General features: G+C 37.0%; 1 protein-coding gene and 1 long non-coding RNA gene across 2 annotated transcripts; both read right to left on the minus strand.

Moving 5' to 3' along the window:
* Window positions 1-1,754: 1,754 nt before the first annotated feature.
* Window positions 1,755-27,571, minus strand: LOC116717801 (tumor necrosis factor receptor superfamily member 11B). Its single transcript, XM_032559423.1, has 6 exons — window positions 27,452-27,571; window positions 13,824-14,051; window positions 13,253-13,397; window positions 6,018-6,218; window positions 3,769-3,987; window positions 1,755-3,151 (listed from the first exon to the last, which is right to left on the minus strand). The coding sequence occupies exons 1-6, from the start codon at window positions 27,497-27,499 to the stop codon at window positions 2,757-2,759; spliced, it is 1,236 nt and encodes a 411-aa protein (XP_032415314.1). The 5' UTR covers window positions 27,500-27,571; the 3' UTR covers window positions 1,755-2,756.
* LOC116717802 (uncharacterized) lies at window positions 19,462-24,375 on the minus strand. The gene is made up of 2 exons (XR_004338811.1): window positions 20,244-24,375; window positions 19,462-20,131 (listed from the first exon to the last, which is right to left on the minus strand). It is a non-coding gene; the product is annotated as an uncharacterized LOC116717802 (long non-coding RNA).
* Window positions 27,572-27,958: the final 387 nt, after the last annotated feature.

Consider the following 27,958-nt stretch of genomic DNA (forward strand, 5'->3'; position numbering starts at 1 on the left):
TGTAAAGTGTGATAATTATGCATTTACGAATTAATGTGCTATGTTTCTACAGAGTTACAGTGTGTGTAAGTGCTTTTTTGCAATAAATGTTTTTATGATGTGGACCTCAGGAAGAGTAGCCATTGTTACGGCAATGGCTAATGGAGATACAAACAAACAAACAAACAAACAAACAAACAAGCAAACAAACAAACAAACAAATGGCAGACCTTCTTGTCACAGCTCACATTCATGTATCATCTTGGATGTTCAGGTTTGTTCATTTGCATTGGGGCACCATCTAGAATCTGTGGAATCACAAGTTAAGCGTTTCAGTCTCTCGTGAAGGAATGAATTCCGACCACCGGACAGAAGAAACTCTTCAGACAAGGAATGATCACTGGCACAATTATTAAGTCTGTGGATTTATTAACAAGCTTCTTTCTCTAACTATCAACATGCAAACTTTTCTGATGGAAAAGAAAAAAAGTAATGTGTATATACTGAATGATAAAATGGGGATCAAATCAGATTAATGAACGAGCTATGATAAAATGAAATAGAATACTGAATAATAATTTCAACAGAAATTGATTAATTAAACAAAAAAGAAAGAAAGAGAAAGGTCAGCAGAGCCACGATGCTACTAAAGACAGTATCACACGAGAGACATGAGGAGGAGTAAACAAAAGGAGAGAGAGTTTCAGACCTGCCCACCACTTTGGAACAGAGAGTCATAAAACTTGACCATGTACTCAGGCAAAACCTTAAGTTATACCAAGGACTTTGGTCTTTGCACAACAAAATGAACATTGGTGACAGCAAGAGGATAATAGTGGGGGGAAAAAGGGAAGAGAAATAGAGAAAGAGGAGATGGGCAAGCATGAAGGATTCTTTCAACTCTGCACAAGATGCAAATCACTTAAGCTCTGACCTTATTTTTGAGAGTTGATCAGACTCACTCAGATTCAGACATGATATCCAGGGACTGGTCCAAGAGAAGGATCAATATCTGGAAGAATCGCTGACTGGCTCTGTGGACTTAGGCTCCTTTTCCAGGGACTTCTGCAGTGTGCTGGACACAGTGCGAGTCTCCTGGACCTCAGCTCTGGCTGATGTAAAAACTCTACAAAAGCTGGACACACATACGGCTTTCTTTAAAACTTCTCCAGGGTACTCTTCGAAGGTTTTAACAGTCCTTCTTCCAAACAGCAAAAGAGAGGAGGAACTGTCTTTATTGGAAGTTGACTCTAAAAGACAGCTTTATTTTCTTCCCATGTTCCTTTATAATGGATTCAGTTCTTATCTGATCACTTCTGATGTATTGGAAACACAGTGAAGGCTCTATTCAATTCCCTGTAAGTGTTGTTGACATTGATGACCTTGACAAATCTCCAACAATGTTAACTTGTGCACAGTTTTGGTCGCATATCTCAAGGTGTGAGTTCCAGTAGAACTGAGTCGGGAGGTGGATTTAATTACTGTAATGTCACTGTTGATGTTAGGAAGATAAAAACCTTCAACCACCTCTTCTGTTCCAGGTAGGTTCTTCTGGCTTCACATGAACGTGTTCTTTCACTTCTCTCTCTTGTAACCAATGTAGGTTTGTTTGTTCTAAATTCAGGCCATAGAGCAATTGAAGCATGTGACAGTCTGACAGGTTTTGGTCTTTGTAGTAACGTGAAATCAGAAGAGAAAAACGGAAGCTGAAAGTAAAGAACTAGATCATTTTAGGTCAGGATTTTAGTTGATAACAGAAAAGCAAAGACGCGTCATTTTTTCCTGTTCAATGCTTTTTTATAATAAAACAAGACTTTTTTACAAACTGATTGTCGTCAGAGTTTTACAAATCTTCACAACTTAGTTACACAAGCTTAAAGAGAAACAGGCAGGCATACTGTATATATACTGTATATATATATATATATATATATATATATATATATACAGTATATATACAACATAGACCATCCACTTCCAATATAAAAGTGACAAAACAAAATATAAAAAAATAGCACTTCAGGGACTTGCAGCATTTCAGAATCCAGTATTTACGATAAAAAATTATAAAAACAAGCTTTTACACTTTAAGAAAGTAAAATTACACTTTAAATAAAGAAAACACTCAATTGCACTCCTTTATACATTCATATAACTGACCAAAAAAAAATAAATGTAAAACAAACCAGCTTTACTTTGTAGCAGTCCAGAACAAATAAAAATGGACAGCTGAGTAAAATAAATGTATTTCATTATGAAATCAAATTCTTGCTCTCAAACAGCGAGAAAGCTCTAATAGTACAAATCAGAATCTTCAACCTTTTTTTGTGAAGCAGCCTCTTGTTTACATCTTAACTAGATCTTAATTTTCAACAGACTCTGGTAAAAAAAAAGGAAAGAAAAAAATGTTTCTAGGAAACAGATGTGAGGACACATTAGCTGTGGGAGTTCTTTTCTTCCTGTTTCAGGATAATTAGATTCATCCCTACACATTGATACTTTAGATTCTGGATGACAATATTTGCCTGTGGTATTATTTGAAGATCAACAAAAAAATGTACTTTCTGTATGCTTTCCTTATATTTCTGTACTCAATGTGCTTTGCTTCGTATTTCCTCATTCACAACGTTCTCTCACAAATGACTTTTTCTCTGTCCAATGGCTGCTGTGTTCTTTTGCTTCTTATGTACCTTTTCACGTGTTTTCAGTCAGATAATGCATTTGTGTTTTTGAAATGCTGTCGACTGCATAGTTTCATGTTTGCGCATCTCACGACCTCATTCGTTTAGCTGCTTATGAGCTTTAAAGCACGACTCATCTTGAAACATGCTCATGAACATCTTCTCGTACTTCTTGTGCGCTGACGTGGTCCCTATGATCCGGCTGATTTTCTTGAGGCTTCTGACGAGATACCGCGGCGCTTCTTGGCTGCGCAGCACCCTCAGACTACGAGTCAGACCTTTGGCTAGATCCAGGTTGTAGTTTGCAGATTTCCACAGGTGGAGGATCTGCAGGAGGTACTGCCTGGGCAGGCAGGTGGAGACCACGGCCTTCACATCCTGCTCCTGGACCTTTACTCCCGGCAGGCTGTTGGTCACTTTCATGAGGTCGTCTATGGTCAGGTTCTTTAGAGCGTTGCAGCGGGAGACCTTTCGCTCACAGTGGTTCACACCTGGGGAAATGCAGGGACAATATTATTATGTATAAGTGACAGTCATAAATAAAAGTGTGCAGTTGCTTCCATATTTTATTGGCTTTCCTGGTTTGTATTTTTAATTTAGCTACAAAAATTGCTTCAAACAAAATCAAAGTCCACCTCTAAAAATTTTTATTAAAAAAACCAAAAAAAACGTCTTTTTTTGATTTATACTTTAGTTATTAAGTTGATCAAGGCAATCCAAGGATTTTTCATTTCTAAACCACAACTTCCTGTTTCTCTGTGGCATGAAGCACTGGTACATTTCTCCTAGCCACTCTGTAACAACAGGAAAAACAAGAAAATAGTTCCTACAAAAAAGGCAAATGTATGATTATGTTCAGAACTGAAGCAGTGGTTGCAACAAAACTGCTCCTTGTCTAAACTTGTCCATGCAGCTTGATCGTCAATAAAACGTTTCATTCCTGGTCATTGCTTTGGACCAGGATCAAAAACAATGACCAGGATCCAATTTTTTTTACACAAACATTACATAAGTTCCATAGCAACCAGTCATTTTAAGATATCTGTCCACTTCTATACCAGGGGTGTTAATGGTTAGATTAGACATGTTTCAAGGCTTCAATACATACCTTGTATGATGCCGTACAACTTGTCCTTGTTCTGCTCTCTCCACAGCCTCAGTAGGTGCAGGACCTGCTGCTGAGGAGAGCACGCCTTCTTCAGCCTCTCCAGGCTCTTGAGATCAACCTTCTGTCCAGGGAGATTCTCGAGGATTCGCTCCAGAGGCACCGAGGACAGTCGCAGCGAGGCCAGAGACTGGAAAACTGCTTCTTCACACAGAGTTGCATCTACAAAGAATTATAGAAGAGAAAATATTTGTGGATTACAAAAATGTACAATATATAGCTACTTGGATTGCTTACCTGCTAAATATTTGGAGGTGTTCTTCCTCTTACTTATATTTGTAATTCATTAGAAATGTGCCAAATCCATGGTAAATCCCATACATTTAGCAAATGCATTTAAGCAGAGCTTTAAGTAACTGTGCTTTAAACCTGGAATTCCTGACTTTGACAGTAAGAAAAAAAAGGAAAAAGGATTAAGAGAAATGGGGAAAGAAAGTATTCTTCAATATACATTTTTCATATCAAAAATCATATTACTGTTAAGCTACAAATTATTCCTCCCCCTGACAGATTTATACTTAAAATAAATTCCAATCAGAAAGTTTGGTTCTGATAGAAAATTAGACATCTTACAAAATTTGATATTGAAATATTAACTTCTTTATTCACATTTTATTTTTAGAAATGGCACACTAAACATTACTCAGCTAAATAATCAGTTAAATAAATCGCTGGGATTTAGTTCATTGACATTTCAGTAACGAAGCCTTTTTTAAAAAGGCTGGCTAGCCCTTTCCACGTAGGATATTTGTGGATTAGCTTCAAGTCTGTGACTATGGAAGGCCTGCTTGCCAACACCCCAATCTGTAGCTCTAAAATATTACCTCCAGTTAGAGTAAACATGTTCAAAAAATTTAATTTACTTTATACCAAAAATTTTGGGAGTTTGAATAATTATCCTGACTCTGAACATAATAGATTTCGTTAAGACTTTTTTTTTTTTTACTTTACACGTGTTTACACGTGTTTTTAACACATCATACCATTTGGAAAAACCACGCAGTCTTTTGTCTAATGAGGGAAACTAAAACGTTTCAGCAGCACAAAACTGCAAGTGTGAGGCTACAAAGAATACCTAAAAAGGCAAACTAAAAATTGCAAAGAGAAGGGTTTGTTCAACTAAATTTGACTATTATAAAAATGCAACTGTTCTTGTCAGTGTGGACAGTCCCAATTTGCATATGACATTCAGAGCTGAAGGTAATCGGAAACTTTTTGGTGCTTAGATTCATGAATTTAAGCAAATCATGAAGCGCTTCTGTGCATACGTGTGGGTTTCTGATCAATTTGCAAATATTAAGTTTCCGGAGTGAGCAAAAAATTTTCTTTTTCAAACCTAGAGGTTGACTTTACAGTAATATGAAGAAGGCATTTGGCTTGTTTCTCTACTACCCTGATGATGTAAGTGTGGTTTTCAGTCATGGCATCCTGAAATCCCTCAAAACTTAACTTTGGGAACACCACTGATCTCAGTTTCACATTTTTCTTCAAACTGCCCAACCGATGCAAGATTAGCTGCAGACAGTTTGTGGCTATGTGCCTCAAAGGAAGACAGCTGGTGAACGAATGTTTGAGGGAAGCATCATTCTTGTTGAGTACTGAGAGTTTTGTGAATGATCTTCAAAATATTCTACATACTGTGCAGGAGTGTGCTGGGGTTTGGTCTTGTGAGTGATTTCTAAAGCTGCAGGAATTCAGTATCATATTTGAGGCTTTGCCTTTTGAAATATATTTAAGCATCCATCATAGCTGTAGTCTGAGTAACAAAGCCCCAAAAGCTCATTTTGTGTCTCATATTGACTCAGTTTCCTTTGTTATTGTGTTTGAGGATGTGACAGTTAAATGCATAATTGGTCCATCATGGGGTCATTCCGAATTGAGCGCCATAAACATTCATTGCAACCCTTGGTGAGTCTCTCTAGAGCTGTTTTTCAGACATGCAAGAATTAGTAAAAAAGCCTGGAATCTGGAAGAGAAAACGGACTGAGGAAATCCCCTGCCTTGGGGAATGAAATTGACCACAAGTCTGAAATAGCTCAGCTCGGAATGATTTTCGGTTGTTGACAATTGAGGTTTACTCTAAGCGCTCCTACATATGCATGTGTAAAGGAGGGATGTGCTGGATATAAACTAACCCCTTGCTGGAATAGTTCTAAAGCTTTTCACATCCGTTGTGGCCTCTATGTTCTCACCATTATGGCACAGAGTGTGATGCTGGGAGCAGTCCTTGATGTCAGGAGAGCCACACAGGCTGTCTGAAGTGGATGTTCCCCATCGCAGAGTCTTCATGCCAAAATCAGCACAAAGTCTGTGCGGCTGACACGTGGAGGAGCCGCCAACAGAGAAATAACCATCCAGACAGCGTTCACACACGGTGTCACTTTCAGGTGTACCTGCAAGACATCCACAAATAATTATTTTGATTTCAAACTGACAGAATGGATTCTTTCCCTAACAAAAAAGGAGCAACCTCAAAGCCACCCCTTTGACCTTTTCACGCTTTTTCATATCCCAACCTCAATTCTTGTCATATTTTAATGAGATTTCATGTGTGCAGTCATCATGTAGCTTACAATTGTGCAGTGGAAGAAAAATAGCGGAGCGGAGAGAGAACTCGCAGCAGCTTGGCACTGCTCTGTCACATAGAGAAAACAGGCAAAATACGACCAGCAATTTTGCACTGACATACCGTTGCTAACAAAATTTCAATATATTGGCTTGGGCATATGATGACAATAAAGTATATCAATCTATCAAATGTACTGTTTTTTTCAAATGCAAAAATATTTTAATAATGTGGCCCTGCAGTTTTATACCGACATGTCCATCAATCTGAACACTCCATCCCTCCATTCAACTTAGTGGTGTTAGCATCACGAAGCATCTTGTGGGCAACATTTTCTCAGAAAGAATGTTGAAACTGGTCAAAGTAGGTCAAAGCAATACGGAGCAATCCCAGAAGAAGATCTGTTAGAGACTGCAACAGAATCTGAAGGCTCCATACAACATACAACCAGAGCCACCATGGACAAGGTTAGATCAGGCGTTTCCAAAGTGTGGCCCTCTTAACGATATTGTTCTGCCCCTGGCCACAATTCATGAGTGGAGCATATACAGCACAACAAGAAGTATTTCTCTTTTAACAACTATGTTTGTGCTTTTGTGTAGTTTTGTAGTAAAAAGAACCCAAGCATCCCCGGCTCACTGATTACACTTAGCTAAATACAGAAACTACTGACTTATCTCCTTTTCTTGTTGTTAAGAAAAGCCAAGAAAAAAAGATTTCTTGCCAAAAAACCCCAAAGTGATCCACCTCCTAAAAATGTTAATTATTTGCCTATCTTGTTATGAGTTAATCAGGATTTTAATTTTTTTAATCAACAGTGAATTACTGATTTTTTTTTTCTGCAAAAAAATTGCCCACTCTGTTCGTTTCATTAAAATTCTGCATTATTGACCAGTACAAAACAAATCACAAGAAATGTATTTTTTTGTCTTTTCCTTTAAAAGGTTGCTTTTTGTGGCCTCTGTGAGCTTGCCTATGTCGAAATAACGGGCAACGCACTACTGCAGGTGTTTCACACAAACTACCCTGTAGTGAACTTAGCTAACCAGAGGAAGTTGAAAAGATGCCGCATCAGTTTCAATAGCTTGCTGGTAACCTTTGTTTCATCTATAGCCGCTGTTTTCAGTGTGTGAAAATCTCCTCCCTCATGAAGATCATCAACTAATCTGACGTAATTCTAGGAACCAAGCCGGCAAACATATGTCCATCAATCAAAACCACAGATAACTGTATGAAAATGACTCAGACAGGTCTTCCTCATCACACCCACATAGTTTCTATAACTTATAATGTATCTGTAGTAGCAGTTTCTGTACTGTCACGACGTTGAGAACATGACATGTGATCATCATGGTTTTACATAAAAAATATCACGAGAGGGAGGCGGACTAGATATGAAAATCTTCTATATTTTTTTCCACATTTTATGCAATGCAGTCCGAATGCCATTTTCCTATCTTGCAAAATGAAAATCTATTTTGTTGAAACTCCAATTAGAGGTGGTAATGAGGGATTCCTGCTTGGTAATATTACAATAAATGGTCTTGGATTCTGGTACTTTCCCCTGCAGATCACATGACTACCTGACATAGCAGAAATAGTGGTTTATTCACTTCCTCTTTTTATTTTAAAACTTTAACCAAAGAGTTGAAAGTGCGTGGGAAGCCACCGTGCCCTTATCAGATGTAACATCTTCATTCATTTCCCGCTCACAAGGCATGCGTGCGTTGGCTTTTATTATTACGCAAAAACAAGAAACCACCTGCAGATATGCATACGGAAAATATTTCCTGCACTGATGACAAAGCACATACAGTACAGACTTGTGAATGACACAGGTGACTTAAAATATACGCTGACATTAATATGTTTTTCCTAAAAATTTACTTTTTGTCAAATTTGTATTTTATCAAAATGCTTGATAGATGTGTTTTAGAATAAACACTAAAAAGGTATTGAAAACCCTTTTATTTTTTCAATATAAAATCGCTACTGCGGAATTGCACAGGAAGGCAATGGCCAGGCTATTGTCTAAAAACACTATTTTCTTTCCTCATGTTGAGTTATGTTTCTTAGATACTTGTATTTTAGACTGTTTTCAGTCCTGTTTCTTCTTTTGGTCCCAGTTGTTTGTAATTTCAGTTCAGCTCCTAGGTTAAGTAGGCTCATCTCTTGCCACAGCTGTTCCATATTTCATCTGATTAGCCTACTCACGTCTCATGTATGTCAGGGTTACAAACTGTCTTCCAGCATAACAATAAGCTGATTAACAAAGCCAACATAACAAAAGAGTGGGTTCAGGAACAGTCTGTGTATGTCGTTTGGTACTCCAGACACAACCTGGACTTAAATCTAATTTCACATTTCTGCAAAGACCTAAAAATAACTGCCTACTGATGCTGCCTTTCCAACATGACTAAGCTTAAGAAAATCTGTAAAGACAAAGGGGGGAAAAAATAACCCAAAACTTGTGTGCCATATTGTAGAGACAAGGCCTAGAAGCAATGAGTGTTGATATTTTTGTAGCTGCTACATTTAAATGGTTTTATCTTCAATGAATTTACTTTTGATAATTTTGTGAAGATTATTAAAAAAAAGTGATCCATGTGTTCGGACAACTAATCAAACAATTAATTGATAAAAGCCAAAAACCTTTTGCACTGGTTAAATAACTTATTGCTTTATTGCTTAATCCCACTTGTTACATCAACTACGAGAATGAAAATCAGCTTGAATGTCTTAATTTCACTTAGTGGTAACAATCAAAGCAAAACAGAGAGAGGCCAATTGAAAAAACAACATAGTCATAAACAGAACGTAATTTATTGGGACTGAAACAGAAACTTGTGGTTTAAAAGTCTGAACTGCAACTAGACGCACTGTGCAATAATTCCTTGAATCCTTCAATGTGTCACTTTCTGCTAAACTTGGACCAACTCAAAAGTTTGTTGTGGATTTATTGGGAAACACTGTCTCATATCTGAGCAATATAGCACTTGAGAAATCAGACGATTTGAAGACAAATCGTCTACTTCCGTGAATACAAGGAAGTAGCTGAAGTCACTGGAATGTACCTGAGAATCAGAGACTTACTAAAAGGTTCCCCTCAAAGCTTGTCAAAGAGAAAATGAAAACTTGTAAGATCAAGTTTAGTGAGGATGAGAAATGTTGGTTTTAAAATATCCATGTTGTGTTCTGAATCAATGTGACAACATCATAAGAAGATGTTTTTGGGAACTGGAAAATGTGTTGCACCAGTTTTGTGTATTGGCTCTGGTAAAAAAAAGAAAAATAGAAGACTGTTGTAACCATATGTCAAAAAAGAATCTGGGCTGAATGGTAGCTTAAGCTACAATGTTTTAGACTATGTGCTTTGTTGCAATTTATTGTAAAATACCTATATAAAGTACAACCTAACTTTAAAATCCCAAGTTTAGCACACATTAAGCATAATATCTTTTATTAATAAACAAATAACCTATGGAGGATAATGGGTTTAATTTCCAAACTGTTTATTTCTAGTCACGTAGTGATTTTTTCCTCCTCTATTGTTCAAATGGACAAACTCTAAATGATTCAGTTCTGAATCTGAGATTCTGAATAAATAAATTGTCAGCACAGATTATATGTTAACTACCATGAACCGAATTTCAATGAAATAAAAGAGGAAGGAAAATCTCAGGCATTCAGTGGAAACTGTGTCACTTTACTGAGGCTAAGCAGATGGCCTCCAGTTTCCGCTTACAGCCAGCTGTAATATATCTGTCACTGTGGATGACAGTGTTACGCCACCGTGCTCTCTGACATGTCAAATAACACTGAAAGAGGTTTGGCCCAAAAAGATATATGAGTGCTTAATGTCTTGAGCAAACATTGTAGCTGAGTGCAAAAAAAAAATGGTTGATCCAACTTTTATTCTAGCAATTGTACTGGTGGAGAGCATATTAACTGGTCCACTGGGAGAGACTTACAATACGTTACACTAATCATGACTAAGCACTACGGTGCAGATGTAATGGAAGAAAATGAGCATCACGCTTTGTAAATATTTAACAAGACGTTGAGTATCACATTCAATAAAGATATTTCAGACTTAGTCACCTCTGATAAATGAAACTAAAATCCCATGTTGCACAATAAGGTGAAATACAAAACAAAACCATTACTATTAACTGAAAGACGTAAATCAGTTTTATTGCAATAATAAATTCAGGCTCGGGAACTAAAACAATTTAAATGTTGAGGGCAAACACGTCAAATTTCATCAATTCAAACCAAACTTAAAGCTGTAAAAAGTTTAAACATGGATCTCCCCTTTGGGTATATTCAGTTTGAATCTGATATTAACATAAATTTGTGAAAAGAAATAACTTTTCCTCATTTTCTATAATTAAATAAAACTGAACTTTTCTTCTGTACTATTTCAGCAAAGACTATCAAAATTATTTTTGATTTTAAGCTGAGTTAAACCATGAGAGATAAATATTGGAAGGAACTCAGCCTGCTCGATGTATGACGCAGTGGCTTAATGTATTGTTTTAATGTTTAATCACAAATTAATGTAGTGGTTACAGACTTTAAATCATTAGATTTTAAAAAATATTGAAAGATATGTTTACAAAATAACCTTTAAATAGCCCTAAACCTACCACTTTTACTTTTCTTTATCAAATTAATACACATCTTCATGTTCTTTAAATATGATCCTTACAATGCAGACACAATGAGTCATTTTTTCGCCAGGCAATGGCTCATTCCGATTTTATAAAAAAGCCAAATCAACTCAGTTGACTCACATTATTTCCTGGTATTAGCCAACGGAAATTTGGTCTATGTAAGATAATTACAGGAATACAGAGAAAGAACGTGCATTTATGCTGTTAGCATTAATGCAAGGGACTTTTAGATTCAACAAAAGCTGGCATAGAATCCAATCTTTAACTGTGAAGAATAAAAACCCCGTCTTTCTACCATTTATCTGATATTTAAGCACATAGTATACTATTTATAAGCATTAATATATAACATTTGCTTTAGCACTACCTGAAACAGTTTGTTATACTTTAAGGTTTTTGGTCTAATGTGATCTGTCTTGATTCCAGGAGCATTTATTTTTGAGTATGATGAATACATCATACATTAAATGAATGAGGAGGACATGTGGAGAGAAGTCGAAGCAAACAGAAAGCAGCTAAAGATGTCACACTCCCATAAAACACCTGCAAAAATACATAAAAAACATGCTTTTTCAATATCTTATTCTTTAATAGATTCTTTCTGTCATCAAAAAGTACATCGAAAAAGAGATTCAATAGAAAAATGTCCTAAGGAGATTGTATAGACCATGAAAAATTTCTGAGATTGAGCAAGTAGGACAACACAGAGAGCATTTCTCAGAAAGAATCGGTCTTTGAGAATGTATTTCTGGGTTTTTTAAAAGAGATGCATACATCTGATAAAGATTTGATGTGGTGACTTAGAGGAAAAGAAGTAGACATGCTTCTGCTCATCTTATATAAGAAGACTGAGATAAAAATGCTGCATGTGAATCCTTTCAAGAGCTTCTGCCATATCATTAAATTAACAAAAACTGAGAAAAATACAGTTTTCTCTACTGAAAACACTAAAGGATAAGAGCTTCAATGCACATCCACACCCCCCCACCCCCACCCCCCACGCCTATATACACACACGCACACACACACGCACACACCCCTACATAAATACATACATACAAGCTGAGAAATGTTAAAACTGTCTCGCAAAAGAAAGAAGAAAAAATTAAATGCTGCAAAAGCAACCTTTTGTGCATTTTAATGGAGTCTTATGTGGCAAACCTACAAAAAGTAGAATGCTAAAAAGAATTGGAATGAAAATGATTTATGATTTTTAAAATGTCTTACATATGAAACTTGTGTTGTGTTGTATTCAGATCCCTTTAGTCTACTACCCCAAAATAAAATCCTGTCCATGTGTTTGTACCTTAAAACCCCTTAACTGCCTGGAGGACACTGGTGATCTCAACTGGATAACATGTAAGTGTTTTCAAGTGTTTTCAGGATAACAGTTATCCAGAAAGATAGAGAGGAGGTCAAAACAGTGTTCGTTCAATAAACTATCTATTATTTTTCCTTCAAGTTCACAAGTATGCACTACTTTCTTATTAAAGGGGCAGTATTACATGTTTTCCAGACGCACAGTGCCATTTTATGCTAGCTTGTTAACTCCAGTTGTTTTAAAAATGCTATATATATATATATATATATATAGTATATTTACTAAATATATCTAATATTTATTTAATATTTACTAAAGCTCAAGCTCTTCCTGGAGGAGTACAGGAAGTCATCACAACAACACTCCTCTATTAACCCTTTGATAATGTTTTTAGCAACGATGCAATGAGAAGTAGTTCATATAATGAGCTCAGGAGAAGCGCAGTTCCATTGGGTTTGCTAATCCCTGCCGGCTAGTTTGGAGGAGCTGAGTTGAGGCAGTCACGGGGAAGGGATGTTCTGTGAGGCCGAAGCTTGGAAACTGCCGCTCCAAGGAGGAACTGCGTCCGAAGGCGGCGCTAGATCCAACCAGACGAACGGTTGTCACGGTTTCTCAAACATGCATGAAAGAATCAAGGCAACACTCCAGATACGTTTTTGATGAGGGAATAACATTATGACATAATAATGCTCAAAAAAGTCGATTTTACATAATACTGCCCATCACATAAAATCCTAATAAAACACGCTCATGTTTGTGGTTGGAATTTGACAAAATCTGGAAAGGTTTTAAATAATTACTACACCATATTTCTTGTAGTTTAATAAAACCTCGTTGTTTCACAACAAAGAAGAGAGGACCTACCCAATACTGTGACTCCGTATCCAGGCTGACAGGTACTGTGTGCAATGCAGAATTCCACCACTAGATGGTATCCAGGTACACATTCACAGAGCTGGTCATGCGTGCTGTTGCACTGCTGTTTCACTAGCTGTCTCTCCTTACACACCTAGACACAACACACACTGGTTACAAATATTCCAACAATGGATGAGAAAAGAAAAAATCCAGAACTTATTCATAGATACATACATGAGAAATATGTTTTTAAAAGAGTTACAAACAGTTCCAATTGATAGTTAAGGATTAATTTACTTTAGGCTGAAACAATTAATCAGACTTATCTTGGTGAACTGATTATTGAAATAATCTTCATCTAATTTCATAATCAAATAATCACTAAACGTGCTTTAGGAAAGTATGCAGAGAGAACACCCTCGGAGCAGTAATTAAGTCGAAACTGGAAAAATATATATATACAGTACATTTTGCATTAAAGATTAAAATACTTCTTTGTCTGTAAATATATTCTAATAAATAAATAAAATCCTGTCTGATATAGGAATGTCTGTAGATGAGTTTGTGTTGTACGTACTGAGGTACAGTACTGACACGTATCCCCCCAGTGCCAGTTTTCAGCAAAATGCCTCTCAGGACAGGGCTGGCATTCGGTTGGCGTGTCAGCGGTGCAGTGTCGTTTGACGGATGTACCGGGGGGACACTGGTCACAAGAATGGACCTGAGATGTCACTGGATCTCTGTACTGGTACTTTGGTGGCACAGGTTGCTCCTGAAAGGCCCACGAGAAAGAAGCCGTGAAGAGCTGCAAGAGAAAGGAATTCAGTTTAGCAAGCGATTCGACAGCATGGTTAATATCCCCCATGCCAAAAAAAGGTTCTAATATTTTTTCACTCATTAATTTATGAATTTGTGCTAAACCAAACCGTCCACAGAATGGGTTCAAATGAAGGTCAATGTGGCTCAGGTAAAGCTCTTAATGGGCTTGATTTAAAGTCTGAGAAGAAACTTCAGCAACTTCACTGCTTGTCATAACTGCAGGGAAACAACCTGCCTGTATCTGCAGGCAACGTCACCTCTTGAGGCAATATAAGAATGTTTTCTGGCACAAAGAAGCTGTCAGTATGACTCCTGCCACAAACCAATTTAGCTATTGCTTCATTAACCAACTCACATGTCACTCACTGCCTGCGCAAGATGTGCAAAGCTTTGGTCAGGCCTCAAATTTAGGACATTAATTGGGAAGCATGTCAGACATGCAGCCATGAAGCAGGACCAGCCCACATGCAGACCAGATGTCACCCACCAGGCTCCCTCCTCTAAGGGCCTCAGTCATTGGCTCAGCGGACTTTCCCTTTGGCAAGGGTTCATCCTTACTGTTTGGGCAGCTAACAATAGATTTAGCATGTATTGTTCGTGTGCATGTTTAAAGCGTGCATCTTAAAACGCGTTCAACAAACAAGAGTGCTCTCTCAGGAATGTGTTTTCTACTAGTGTGTGTGTTTGCTGCCTGTTTGTTGAGCTTCACGTACAATTACGGTCTTCCTTAGTGTTGGTCTTTGAGCTCTGTGGCCTCCTGTCCTGGCTGCAGCACATAAAGGGAGCTGCTAGAGGTTTGCTGGGCTTTCCCCTGTTTGCCACCAGAGTACAAAACATTCTGTTCTACAGTTTACCAAACTTTAAACTACTGATTTGTTTCTTGCGTGTGTGCATCTGTACTTGTGATTTACCACAAAACACAGTTTAGTATTTGTTGATGTGTTTGAAACAAGATTGTCATCAGTGTAAAAGAGAGATATGTTCAAGGGGAACTTCACCATTGCCTCACACATTTTGCCACAGATCTGTTTTCTTAATATTTATAAGAATTTCATGTTTCATAGCAAGTGTGAGGGATATAGCATATAGAACAGTTTCATCAAGCATTTGTTGAAAGCAGGTATTTTCACTCTATAAAAGGACACATAAAGTCAACATTTATTCAGATTAAAACCTTTCCAGGTGTGAAATTGGACAAATTGCTAAATGTCAGAATAATGACAGAGATGTTTATAGTTGCTGCAATTTCAGATATTTCCCAACTATTTTGCAGGGCGGCTTACTCACATAGATTTCTTCAACTTTGCTCACAAATTTTCTATTGCAAACAAGAGCAAAAGACTGACTTTGTTGTCATTGAGAAGCTTTGCAACTAATTTGGTGCTGTGACTGGGTCATCCAAAATTTGCAAGACAAATTTCTGGTAAAGTATTAATTTGCGAGCTTATTGCTAAAGTGTTGCTTCAATAATTCCTCAAAATGTTCTTTCTTCATGATGGCATAAGTTTTGTAAGGTTTACAAGTTTATTCTGCAGCAAAGCACACGCACCTCAAGACTTTTCGTGCACAGGTCAATTCACACATTCCACCCCCCTAAAATTTCTGGGAAACAGACCGTCTTTGCAGATGGAACCCCACAAAGCCATGGAGTGTGTAAATTGTTGAATTTTCAGTAAGTAATAAGAAAATCTTAAAATAAAATTCACTCATGCCATTCTAACGCTCAACAATACGGATAACGTTTGTAATCCTAGCTGAATAAACAGAACAGTTTATTCAGACTAAATGTAAGTGGAGAAAAAAAAACACGTGTATTTTATTGCAGTGTATGTAAATATATCAGGGTCAGCTGTATTTGCTAGTAAATGAGGAAACACAAAGTTGTTAAAAAGGTCAGGCTATGATCATACATGCATCTCAAATGAAAATATAAAAATAAGAAATAAATGTGTGACCAACGCCACTATAACAAAAATGACAATCTTTATGTTTTTTTTTGTCTTTTTATATAGTGTACATAAATAGGTCAAAGTAAAATTTATTATCAACATTTGTGATACATACAGGACATACACAGGATTGAAATTACTCCCCAACCCATGGTGCACTGAGCATCTAAATAAGCATTAAACATTAAATTCATAATAAAAAATGTTATATAATACTAACTAATTTATACAATATAAATAGAATAAAGCATTTAAGCTGCTTTGAGTTTTCCTTCCTATCAATTTATTACAGTTTGTGCACTGTGCCTATAATTTAGAGCTGAATACTGCTCATTTTTTTAATCTGTTACTGCTTTTCTTTGCAATGTTGCTCACAAAAGAGGATGGCAAAAATAGATGAACGTTTTTTAAACACCATAATAGAAACCCAAGCTTCAAACAGTTTGGCGAGTGCGGCGGTTTTCCCGGCAAAACCTATCGAACTCTGAATACAGCGTTTTTAAGGGCAAGCTTTCATCTACAGCAGCTCACTGAGGAGAACCATAACTGCATGGGTTTGTTTGTAGTATGGGTGGCCCCATCAGGGCTCAAACCCACAATCACAGTGTATACATTTGCTATTAGGGCCGTGAAGCCACATCCTATTAAGTTTAGAAACATGAGGAACTACTGATGATGTGTGCTGATGTAGTGGCAGAGGGTCACCAGAGGGTTCTGTAGATCTAAGTAGCCTAATTACTGGGACAACTAAATAGAGCAGAGCAATTACAAGAATGGATAAAAAGCCACAACAGCAAGTTAACTTGAAATTTCATAGATGCTTTTTAAAACAAAAATATGATCAAACATTAGAAACATCTTTGATCCTACTAATATGACTTTAACCGCTTGATCATTTCGTCTAAGCCCCATCATTTGAGTTTTCTGCCCTACAAGTTTCCTGGGCAACAATATTAAACTGTGAAAACTCTAATATTGCAGATTTGGGAAAATGAACAAATAAATTATCTCAAGACAATCATTACAATGCATGCAATTTACCTCTAAATGCTCTACACTGGTGGTTATTCAACGTTTTGTAACAAATGCCACTTCGGAGAAGTCTAAGGTTTCCAACTAAGCTTAGACATTTGAAAAGAGTGATAAACTCTTGGACTTTTGAAATTTTTCCACTTTATTGTTGAATAAAAAAGTAAAAATAAAAAAAAACATATATCTCTATAGAGAATTTCAAGTTGAAGGATGTAGTTCAATAGTGCATTAAATTTTTATTAAGACGTCAGAATTTCCAAGTTGATTTTAAACATGAATGTCAAATGTCAGGGGGTTTTAAGCAACCAAGAATCTAAACCCCATGTGGCTACATAACTATAAAAAGTAGTGATAACTTTTATTCATTATTTTTATTATTATTTGTTATTTAAAAAGATTATAATTTAAAGCCAGTGTAGGTAAAATGTTCATTTACTGTTTAAGTGTGAAAAAAAGGGGGGGGGGGGGGATACTTAGCTTGTATTGCTAATATATTAGCTTGTCACTAAGCACAACCTAACATATTCATTAATGGTTACGTTGGTTGTGATGTTATTCCCAGATCCATGTTCTGGCTTCAGAAGTGAAGAGGCCACCAACACTTCTTTTTGGTTCTCTGTTATCTGGTTTCACTTTATCTTGGCGTTTTCCAAATATTTTCCTCTGTACTTCTCTTTTGAAGAAAGGATAATGTTTGGATCATGTTTGCTCTACATTATTATCAATAAGATTTTATTTAACTAAAATAGTTGTTACCAAAATGGTTTCACTAGAGGCAACCAAGGTATTACCATTTGCAACACAAGTTCAGAACTTTAGCTTTACATGTAGCTCTGTAATTGAAAAAGACTTTCTAAGAACTACTGCAAATTTTGTCTTACACTTATTATGAAATTCTTATCTAAAATGAAAACCAACAAGGTGGACTGTTAAAAAAAAATCAGATGTCTGGCCTTTCACATATTTAACTGTAACTTTCTCCAAAGTCCCGTTGCTGATCTTTGTGATTAGCCATAGCGCCCTCTAATTGTATGCTAATAAAGTTATCACCATGAAGCATTAGGACTTTACAAATGCCTATGAATAAGAACCAAAGTATAGCATATATAAATCTTATTTTGCAAATTTAGAATTCCAGAAAGTGTTGGAATTATCTACATTTAAAAGGCAATATATTATTATTCTGAAATAGATAGTCTTGTTTTTTATTTCAATAATTCACATAGGAAACTCCACTCAGGATCTCGATCATAGCTTCTTTAAATTCCAGGCCTCTGTTTAGTTCAATGAATATGATCAAAATACAGTATATGTATATATAAATTAAAACAGATTTATTTTTTTATTCCTAAAGCTAAATGTTTCCTACAGTCAGGCTGATGAAGCGACCACAGAATCAGCAAAAAGCTCCTCAGCTGAGTCTGGAAAAACTTGGTAAATTTGTTGCGATAAATGTTTGGTTTGCTTTAATAATGCTGGGATTTTTTGTAAAATCTTTGTAAAATTTCTAGCAACTTATTTTTTTTGTTTAGTTCCCACAAACGATATAACTGGAGTAAGTCCCTCCTTGACTTTGTTAAACATTTTAATCAATTAAACCAGAACTATGAGCATTCCACCTGAAAGGACCTTCCTGGTTAGAACAAGAGCTACCTTGCTGAAATTTCCTAGTCAGCTGAGCTAAAAAATATTATAAAATAATTTTTTGTTTAGCATTTTCTTAATGACGTCATTAGGTAATAGACCTTACTATTCATTTGATAGAATTCTGAGAAGTATAAGGCATCTCATTGCTTTACTCAATGAATTAATGACAAATGTAAGGAGTGATTTCTTTTAAAGATTATGTGATCAATTTTCTTTTTCTTGTTTTTATGTCCAACCTAGTGGGAGTAGTGCAGAGATGAATTATTGAAGGAACAAAAGAACTTACAGAACTGATGAAATGACAGGATGAGCATAATAACACAATAAACAATGAAAACCCGGAAGCTTAGACACTGAGGAGGTATGATTACCCAGTTAGCATTGAATGTTCAGGCGACGTCCGCTGAACAGTCGCTGAATGTCCGCCGCCAACGTTTTCCGGACGTCAAAATGAAATACCATTAAATGTCCGCCGACGTTCATGAGGACGTTTTCGGGACTCAAAATTAAACATCATTAGACTTCCGGCGGACTTTCACAGTAGGTCAAAATAAAGTGCTATATATGGTTCTGCTAGGTCTGTGGAAATGCTAATGTAGCAGCAATTTCATTGGAATGAAAGGTTTTCATGAGGAACTTCCATTGCCTAGTCATATTAATCCAATGTTGTAACAAATTATAAAATCGATAACAAGTACTTTTAAAACACTTGGCAAAGAATTCATTAATTATAGAGAATTAACATTAAAGACTACACAAGACAAAATATGATAAATAAGAATCACATTTATTCATACATATACACGTGTACCAAAGACATTAATGAAACCTTCCTTAGAACAAAGTAAAACAACACAGTATACATTTTAATACAATAGCTTTTCAGAAAAGAAATTCACAATAATAATAAATCAAGGCAAAGTCAGCATTTAAGAACCAACCACTGCTTAAAAATATGATTTTAAAAGAGATATTTACACCAGAACTGATTTAATGAGCATTGACACATGCATAAACTACTTTAAAAAAAAACACAACAAAACAAACAAGCCAAACAACCTTGAGCCTTCTTAAAACTGTTTTGGTGTTCTGAATCTGACCATTAGTCCTGAAAAACAGACAAAATATATATTTTAAACTGAGACGTGTATTATAAAGAAATGTTTCATGGTTTTGTGAAACAAAATGTTTCATTGGCTACAGGGAAATGCGCACGACAAAGTCCACCTATAGGATAATGTACAACATTACACAACATTACACAATTTTAGACTGACAGGTACATGAGTTTATACTTACTACATATTTCAGTCACCAAGTGCTGGTGAGCGGAGAGACTTCTCTTTCCACCCCGTTCGCTCTGCTGCTCTGCTTGGTGGTTTGAGAGGATTTTGGATAAAATGTTGCAGACAGCAGATCAGGTCTCTCAGAGATTCAGCTAAAAAAGTAACAAATAATTTAAAAGTCAATATTTAAACTACTGCCCCTGATGAAAGGGTAGAATAATGTGAAGAGAAAGGCTAATTAAGTTTTCAAAGAATTATACATACTATTTATTTCTGAACAACTCCTCACTCCAGTTTTTGGCTTAGGACTTCTAGTTTTTCTCCAGTGGAGGCTGGAAGGCCGAGCTCATCCAGTGAGTCCATCTGTTCAGCAGAACCAATAGCTGTCAGTCGGGTCAGAACAGCTCGCTATGTTTCCCAGGCCGTCTCCTCCTCCTTTGCACATTTGACTGTATAAACTTTAAGTATTAATGCATTTATTTTCTTTAACCTGGCTTTTTAAAAGGGACAATGTGCAACTCAAACCTAAATGTTACCATTTGAGTGCGCTGAAAAAGCCAATTCGCATTCAGTCCCTTCCTATCATTTTTACTCGTTGCCAGCAGCTTCACTCCCCCTGACTTTAGGTAGATATGCGGACTGACGCCATGATGTTTTTTTCTCTAGGCCCTCAGTCTATGCGGTCCGTACGCAAACTCTCTGGATTACCTGCTTACCAGTTATGTTGACACTGTGGTTCAGAAAACTACAACATTATGGGGAAAAAAGAGCAGGACATTTCACACAGAATGATATTTCTGGCCGCGTCAAACTTATAATCAAAGTTGAGAAGAAATTAGATAATGGCACCACGTGGTCGGTATGAAGGAGGAGTGAGCCAAACACGAAAGGCGTCGGTAACAAATACGGCTTTCTACGCTCTAACCACATGCTTGCTCAAAAAATGGTACAAATAAGTATGGAAACCAATAACTTACCGAACAGATCCCATCGGTTTCATGTGAAATACAGAAGCGTCGTTTCATGACTGCAGAAATCCGAATACAATCCGGGTTGGGAAGTGACGTCACTCGGTAGAATATACATATTTTTCAAATGAAAGTACGTCTTAGACTTTTATTTAAGTATTACTCTCCTTTGAGATACATTATTTTATAATAAATGCAATGCAGATTATGCAGGAAAGGGAATGAGAAAATCAGACTTGTAACCATTATTTGAATGGAGAGGATAATGTTTGGCCATGCGTGGAGCCCCCTAATGCCTAAGTGGGGTATTGAAGCTAGTAAACGCATATAAAAACTAGCACACGGATGTTCAGACAACTTTCAGACAACATTCGCCCACATAGCAAAATTGGTCTGGGCCAGATGTGGCCCACAGCTGGCCCTTACATCTGACCCACATGGCGCAATTAATGACGGCCCCCCCATGGCCCAGTGCTGGACCAGTTCACACCTGGCCCAGTGGTATATGGTCCATATACCATATGCTAGCTATAGTATATGAACCATAGCTGGCCCATATACCGTTTCACCACTGGCAAATCAGACCCCGGCCACTGGTGGCCCGTCATACATTGAGGCATCTGGGCCAGATGTAAATGCCATTTTTGTCCCAGACCACTTAATGTATGTAAATCAATAAAAACACATATACAACACAAGTATATCAACACAATTATTTTATTGCAACATTCTAATTTCATACACAACGTATATATTGATGAATCTGTTTCCATCTCCAATGTCCACCATGCTCACGATGAGTCATGGCAGCTGTTTGGTAGAATTCCCCTCTGTGCTTCACCATGCTTAAATACCCTTTGTCAAAAAGGTTATTTCAACCTGAACAATGCAGAACATCTGGAATCAATCTGGCCAACAGCCAAAGGCTAACGACTCAATGCCAATGGCTCGATGCTAACAGCTATGCTACCTTCAGTGCTAAATAATATTCATATTAACAGTTAAAAAGGACATTTTAAAAGCTATAGACATGCATCAGCAGTCAAATAATGTCAGTGAAAATAATTGATAGAAAAATTCTTAATAATTAACTAAACTAAAAATTGTGCCGTGTAAAATAGGGTTAGCTAAAATTTTCAACGCCACAATAAAGGACATTGTAAATAAAACATTTCCAACCGTTGTTGAATAAATAACACTTACAGGTGGTGGTAAAAACACAGCTATGAGTAGATTAAAATAAATAATTTATTTGGGCTTAAAAAAAACAAACCAAAAAAGATAGATATGAAAAACTTACGGATTGAGTTCAGTTCGACATTCAAGTGCTATGGAAACCAGGTGAGTCGAATCAGAATGCCCAAAATCCAAGAAAGAATATTAAACAGGGTAAATGAAGGAAAGAGACTAATAAACAAAAAGAACACAGAGAGCTGCACTGAATAAAACGATCCACAAACCAAAAGGGGAAAAACCATTAGTCTAAGAATATTAACAAAATTGCAAAGAGAACAAAACGTTAAACACTCAACACAAAGAATAGGCCGAATAAACAATGCAGGAATGAACCCAACACAAAATGAATCATGATATAGAGACTGTTCATGTCCAAATAGATCTGTGCAGGAAATGCTATATGGTTTTCAATTAAATAAATAACTGTTTATGATTTAGTCAATCAGAAATCATCTGAGTAAGTAAATATGGTAATCGAATATAATTTCTTTCAAAAACAGACAATATTCCAACAACCAACCACACGTGCAGCTTTTGGCCATAAGGATAAATGTCTTGTGAGTAAGGGCTTCTACCAACTGTTAGAGAGATATTGAACTTTTTACCCTAGTCCTCACTTCAGAAGCCGCCATATGAAGACATCCTGGACAACCCCGGAAAACCTAAATTATACTGTCATAATTATACTGTCACCATTTTCTGGGAAGCCAAGAGGCCCATCATGGAGCTCATCCAGCTGAGAGGAAAGGATGGACGGAGGTATGACTGGAAGCAGAATTTTAAAGAACCTACATAAGCGTGCTTGAGCGATACACAAGGGGCGGTGCAACTTATGAACTCTTTCATGTAAAACTGCCTGACGGAGAAGCAGACTCCCATAGGCTGTGAAGCAAATATACTCAGAACCAGACAATTGTTTACTGAACGTGAGAGGATGTTGAGTGAGCAAAGCCTGAGTTGTTCACTCTGTTTATATATCACAGGCTGCTATTGGGAACTTAAGCATTGTATAATGTTGTCTATTTTTCAGATGGCGCCAAAAGACCAAAGAGAGCTGATTCTTTTTTGACCAACCTGATGACAGAGCTGAAAACTGCCTCAGGCAACGGATGAGAGAAAGGCAGGGAGAGAGAGTTCAAACAAAATTACTCTATAAAGACGGTTAACCGAGGTCTTATAATGAAGTCATGAATGCCAATTACATCATCAAACAGTGAATTTAGTCTTAGCGTGGGGGAAGTCATGAATTAATAAATCTTTGATCTTTAAGTTATCATTACTATCTCTGATGCAAATGTTTATTGGTGAAGCGTCTTTCAGCATACACATTTAAAGGGTTCGAGTTACATTAAACTTTCAGCATTACTGACATGCAACACAGGCCCAGACTCCATGCTTGGCCTGCCTTGGGGTTAGCTTGAAAGTCATGGCACGAGGAAAGGACCAATGGCACAAAGGGAGCAAACCGCACCACACCAGCTCATGCACCGAGCACATGGATTCAGTTAACTGTAGAGCGCAGGTGGTCTGAGGGGGGATTCCAGCCCTCTGGTGTGTGTGTGTGCGTGTGTGTGTGTTTGTGTTAGTTCACTTGAATATCAAATCAGTCTTTTTTTTTTAAACCACACAGAGATCTGGAGTGACTTTGGAACACGCTGCCAAGCCTTGGTCTTTGTTCATGGAAGTCTTAGAAATTATTTGCTATTATGGAGGGTTTTTTTAGGTATGCGAGTTAATGTGAGAGTTGTCAGTTATTATTTTCAGAATATATTTGGTTTTGTTGAAAATAATATTGTTCCTGCATTAGAGCTGGGCAGGCAATGTAATACGGGTTCGTTCAATTTGGCTTTGTGAAGTCGTGTTCTAGTATTTCATAAGCAAATTTTCATTGCAGATTAACTTGAAATAAAGATATCAGTTATGAGCTATATTAATATTGACAGGAAAATCGGGATTATATATTTTCACACGCTAAAAGAGCCGAAACCATCCTAGGCAGTATAAATATTTAGATAATATTCACAGGGCTAAAGTTATATTGAGGAGGTAAGAACTGATTTTTTATTGTCAGACAATTACCATATGATCATATAATTTTACAGTAAGATCACACAGAAGGCAACAGACTAAATGTAGAGGTATTGCACCTTTGACATATAATGCAAGTTTTTTGAAGGCGACTTTCTGTGATGTAAAATGCACAGAAAGTTGCTTTTGAGATTTAAGTTAATATAAATCTTATATATTTTATCTTTTATCTAAAGAGCACAGGTAATAAATTAGTATCTATACCTAAATAATGTTTGTGTTTTAATATGTTTAAATGTCTTTTAGCTATTAAAGTTACAACATTTCTACTCTAAAATGCTGATTAAAATCTACAAATATAAAAGTTATGCAAATTGAATAAGACTGAATAAAATCTACAGTTTATTTTTGTCAGTGTAGCTAAATCAACAGAGTTGGCAGGTCTGGCTAGCAGCCAAAACTAATTTAATAGCAATTGCAAACAGTCATAGGCACAATTTAGGCACAAACAAATTTCGACTTAAGTAAATACAACTTTGAATTTCGAGCAGGTTATAGAGCTATGTAGGCAAATGATGCACATTGTTTTTAGTTTTAAAAAACTGCAGTCTGAAATTGAAAGAAGCCTCTTTTTTGCATTTTATTCAAAGTCAGAGTCACTACTCTCGTCTCTCTACAGACTTAAGTTGAAACAATTGAAAAACAAATTGAACAGTTGCTGCAATTCTAAAAACGCTTCACACATTTAAATCAGTGGACTTTTTGAACTGCCTGTTCAAATTCCAAGTCAAATAAATCAAACTCTTCTTGTCAGAAATATTGTTTCTGAAGAAATTTGCATCCTGTTTTTAATATAATCTGCAGAGTGATAAGAGTGGGACTAATGTAAGCGCTTGGGTATGATTTTAGCATTTTGCAGCAACTGTTGTATTCATTACATTTTGTCTACACCTGATGCATACATAGACTGTCTTAACTTATTGACTTGACTCATTTGTTGACTTACTGATGCAATTTTCTGCACTGATCTTTCATTTAGGGATGTAAATGTAAAAGAGGTCTGTAATAAATGCCGCACTTTCTTTTTATACTTGAAACAGTTGGATATTTATCATTGTCTTAAAAATTCCATGCAATATTTTGTCTTCATCTTCAAAATCCCAATGAGTACACTGAAGCTCGAGGGTGTACTTGTTACAAAATGTGGACAAAAGTCTAAGGGATGTGAATACTTTTACAAGGCGCTGAACATCGTCTGGATCCGTTAGTTTGTCACAGCTGTGCTGCACTCATAAACCATCCCAAACACACACACACGCCGGTACACACTTCTGCTATCAGAGCTACTGTTGATGGAAAAGGGAAGTTAGGTGAGGAAGCAACTTGCAGAGGTGATTTTTGCATTATGAATCCACAACCTTGATTAATTGTTGTGCAATTTTGATCCTAGACATTGACAAACACAAGTTTTTTTTTTATTATTTCATCCTGGCTCATGCAGTTCCGATGTTTTGTAGAAAGAAAAAAAAGAGGAGGTCAGTATTGCTGGCTAATTTGCCTCTGCACATGTGACCTGCACTGTGTGCAAAGAAGCCTCCAGGTTTAGGGAAGTTGGTGCTTCATCCAACGGCCACAACAGAGACTTAAGAAGGTGGGGGTCGCCGAGATAAGGATACAGAGATTGCAGATAGCACATAGCACAACAGAGGGATGAGAACTTCTGCATATGGATTTAAGTGGAGAGTAGGGCACGGATTGGAAGAAAAAAATCCCACTAACTGTCCACTGGCGCCATACCTGCTTAGACTATTTTGCGCTTCTCGTATATAAACATATTTTCTCATCCAAATAGACAGAGCTGCGTTAGGTTTTCCACTGACTGCATCCTGGAAAAAACTCAAACAAAATGCCTTTGTTTTAGAAGAGAGGAACATGTATTAGAGACAGGCGGGAAAACACCAAAGCAGACAGGTGAGGAAGAAATATTCCCTTGTTAAAGGAAAACTCAGAGCATCATGAGCTACTGAAAATGAACCCTGCAGGGAGCAAAAGATTCAGTTGAGTCAGAGAGGAACTGATCTGTGATCATAACACCTCAAGATGTGAGCACACAAAGTAGCTGCGCTCTCACTAGTCATTTGCATGTAAAGACCCTGGTCCTTTGAATACATCACACAAACAGAATCTGTAACCGACCGGGATTTATCCAAAACATGGGCTCCTTTCACAGCTGTGTGACAAACACACACACGCGCGCACACGCCAGCACACCCACACAAAACACCCAGACCATAGTGACAGATAGTGAAGCGAGTGTTCTGGGTTACAGAATGTGGTCTGTCTCTCACCTGATATACATCGCTATTACCATATGCAAAACCTTAGAGGTCTGCACTGCATGCAAAGCATAACCCTTTGATCCAAGAGGCGAACATTTCAAAAACAACATACTGGTGTCATGTCAAACATACCCTAAGAGGAAGGGGAGAAGGGGTCGGCCTGGGAGAGTAAAATATCATTCATTGTAAAGGTACATGAGCAAAAGCAATGAAATGTGAGCTAAAGTAAACTGTCCTTCAGGACTGAATTACATATCTTGTTTGTATGAGTGTATTAACGAGAAACATGAGCGTTGCCCATTACTGGAAGCAAACAGCAATAAGTATAAACAAAGTTTAGCTTTACTTGCAAAGAATTTATTAATGATCTGAAATGTTAGTGGGAGTTTCATATAATATGAAATTGTTAAGACAGTATTTCTTAGCAAAAGATAAATACACAGTCTAATGCAACTGATAACACACAGCCTGTTAAGTTGTACCAGTGCTTTAACCTATTAACTATTTTCAGCAAATAATACCTGACTCTCAACTAAACGACAATAATGCCAGTAAACAGTAATTACATTTGACATAAAATTATTAGCTAAATTAAAAGAGGAAGGCGTGTAAGTGTGGCGAACATAACAATCTGGAGCCCGGGAAGCTACCTGCACCGACTGACTGCACAACTCAACGCAAAGTAGGGAATATTGCGTTTTTTCCACAGTTTTACACTCAGCATCTGTGCGACTTGAAGTCGTACAGAAACTGAGAAAAAGAAATAGAGAAAACCGCTTCATGCCTAACTTTAAAAGTGTACGCGTTAGGATAAAACAAGACGATCTGCTCCTTATGGAGAACATCTGTATTCCAGCTGGCCAGACGGAAAAGCGCAGAATGCGAAATTCTGGTTACTCACCACTATTAGTTTCATGGCAGGGTTGGATTTCATTATCCGTGTGCTCATCTTCTCTCAGTAACAGCGAACTGCAGTGTGATGGGGTCTCCATAACAGTTCGGCTCTTATATGGCTCAGAAAGAGGGAGGGAAAGACAGAAGGTGCCCACCCAGCACGTTGTCCCATTGAAAAAAAAAAAAAATAGGGCGCACCCACCCCACGAGCGCAGCGATTGTGAAAAGTAGGTGTACAGCATCAGGGATGAAGAAAACACCGTCCCAACCCCCAAAAGGGGGTCCATCTGTATTTTAAACAGACGTGACAATTTTTTTTTTAATTTTTATTTTTGGAACGCATTAAGCTTTGAGGTGTACTATCAAAGACAAATGGTTCAAGTTTCTTTTATAAGATCAATTGAGCGAAAAACAGCAGGCAGCACAGCCACAGAAAGACGTAACAGTTTTCTTTCTTTTTTAAATTTCTCTAAATAAAATTTAAACAAAAAAAGAGAAAAAATGATGTCTTTTC

This window comes from Xiphophorus hellerii, chromosome 3, assembly GCF_003331165.1.
Source record: "Xiphophorus hellerii strain 12219 chromosome 3, Xiphophorus_hellerii-4.1, whole genome shotgun sequence".
Taxonomy (NCBI): domain Eukaryota; kingdom Metazoa; phylum Chordata; class Actinopteri; order Cyprinodontiformes; family Poeciliidae; genus Xiphophorus; species Xiphophorus hellerii.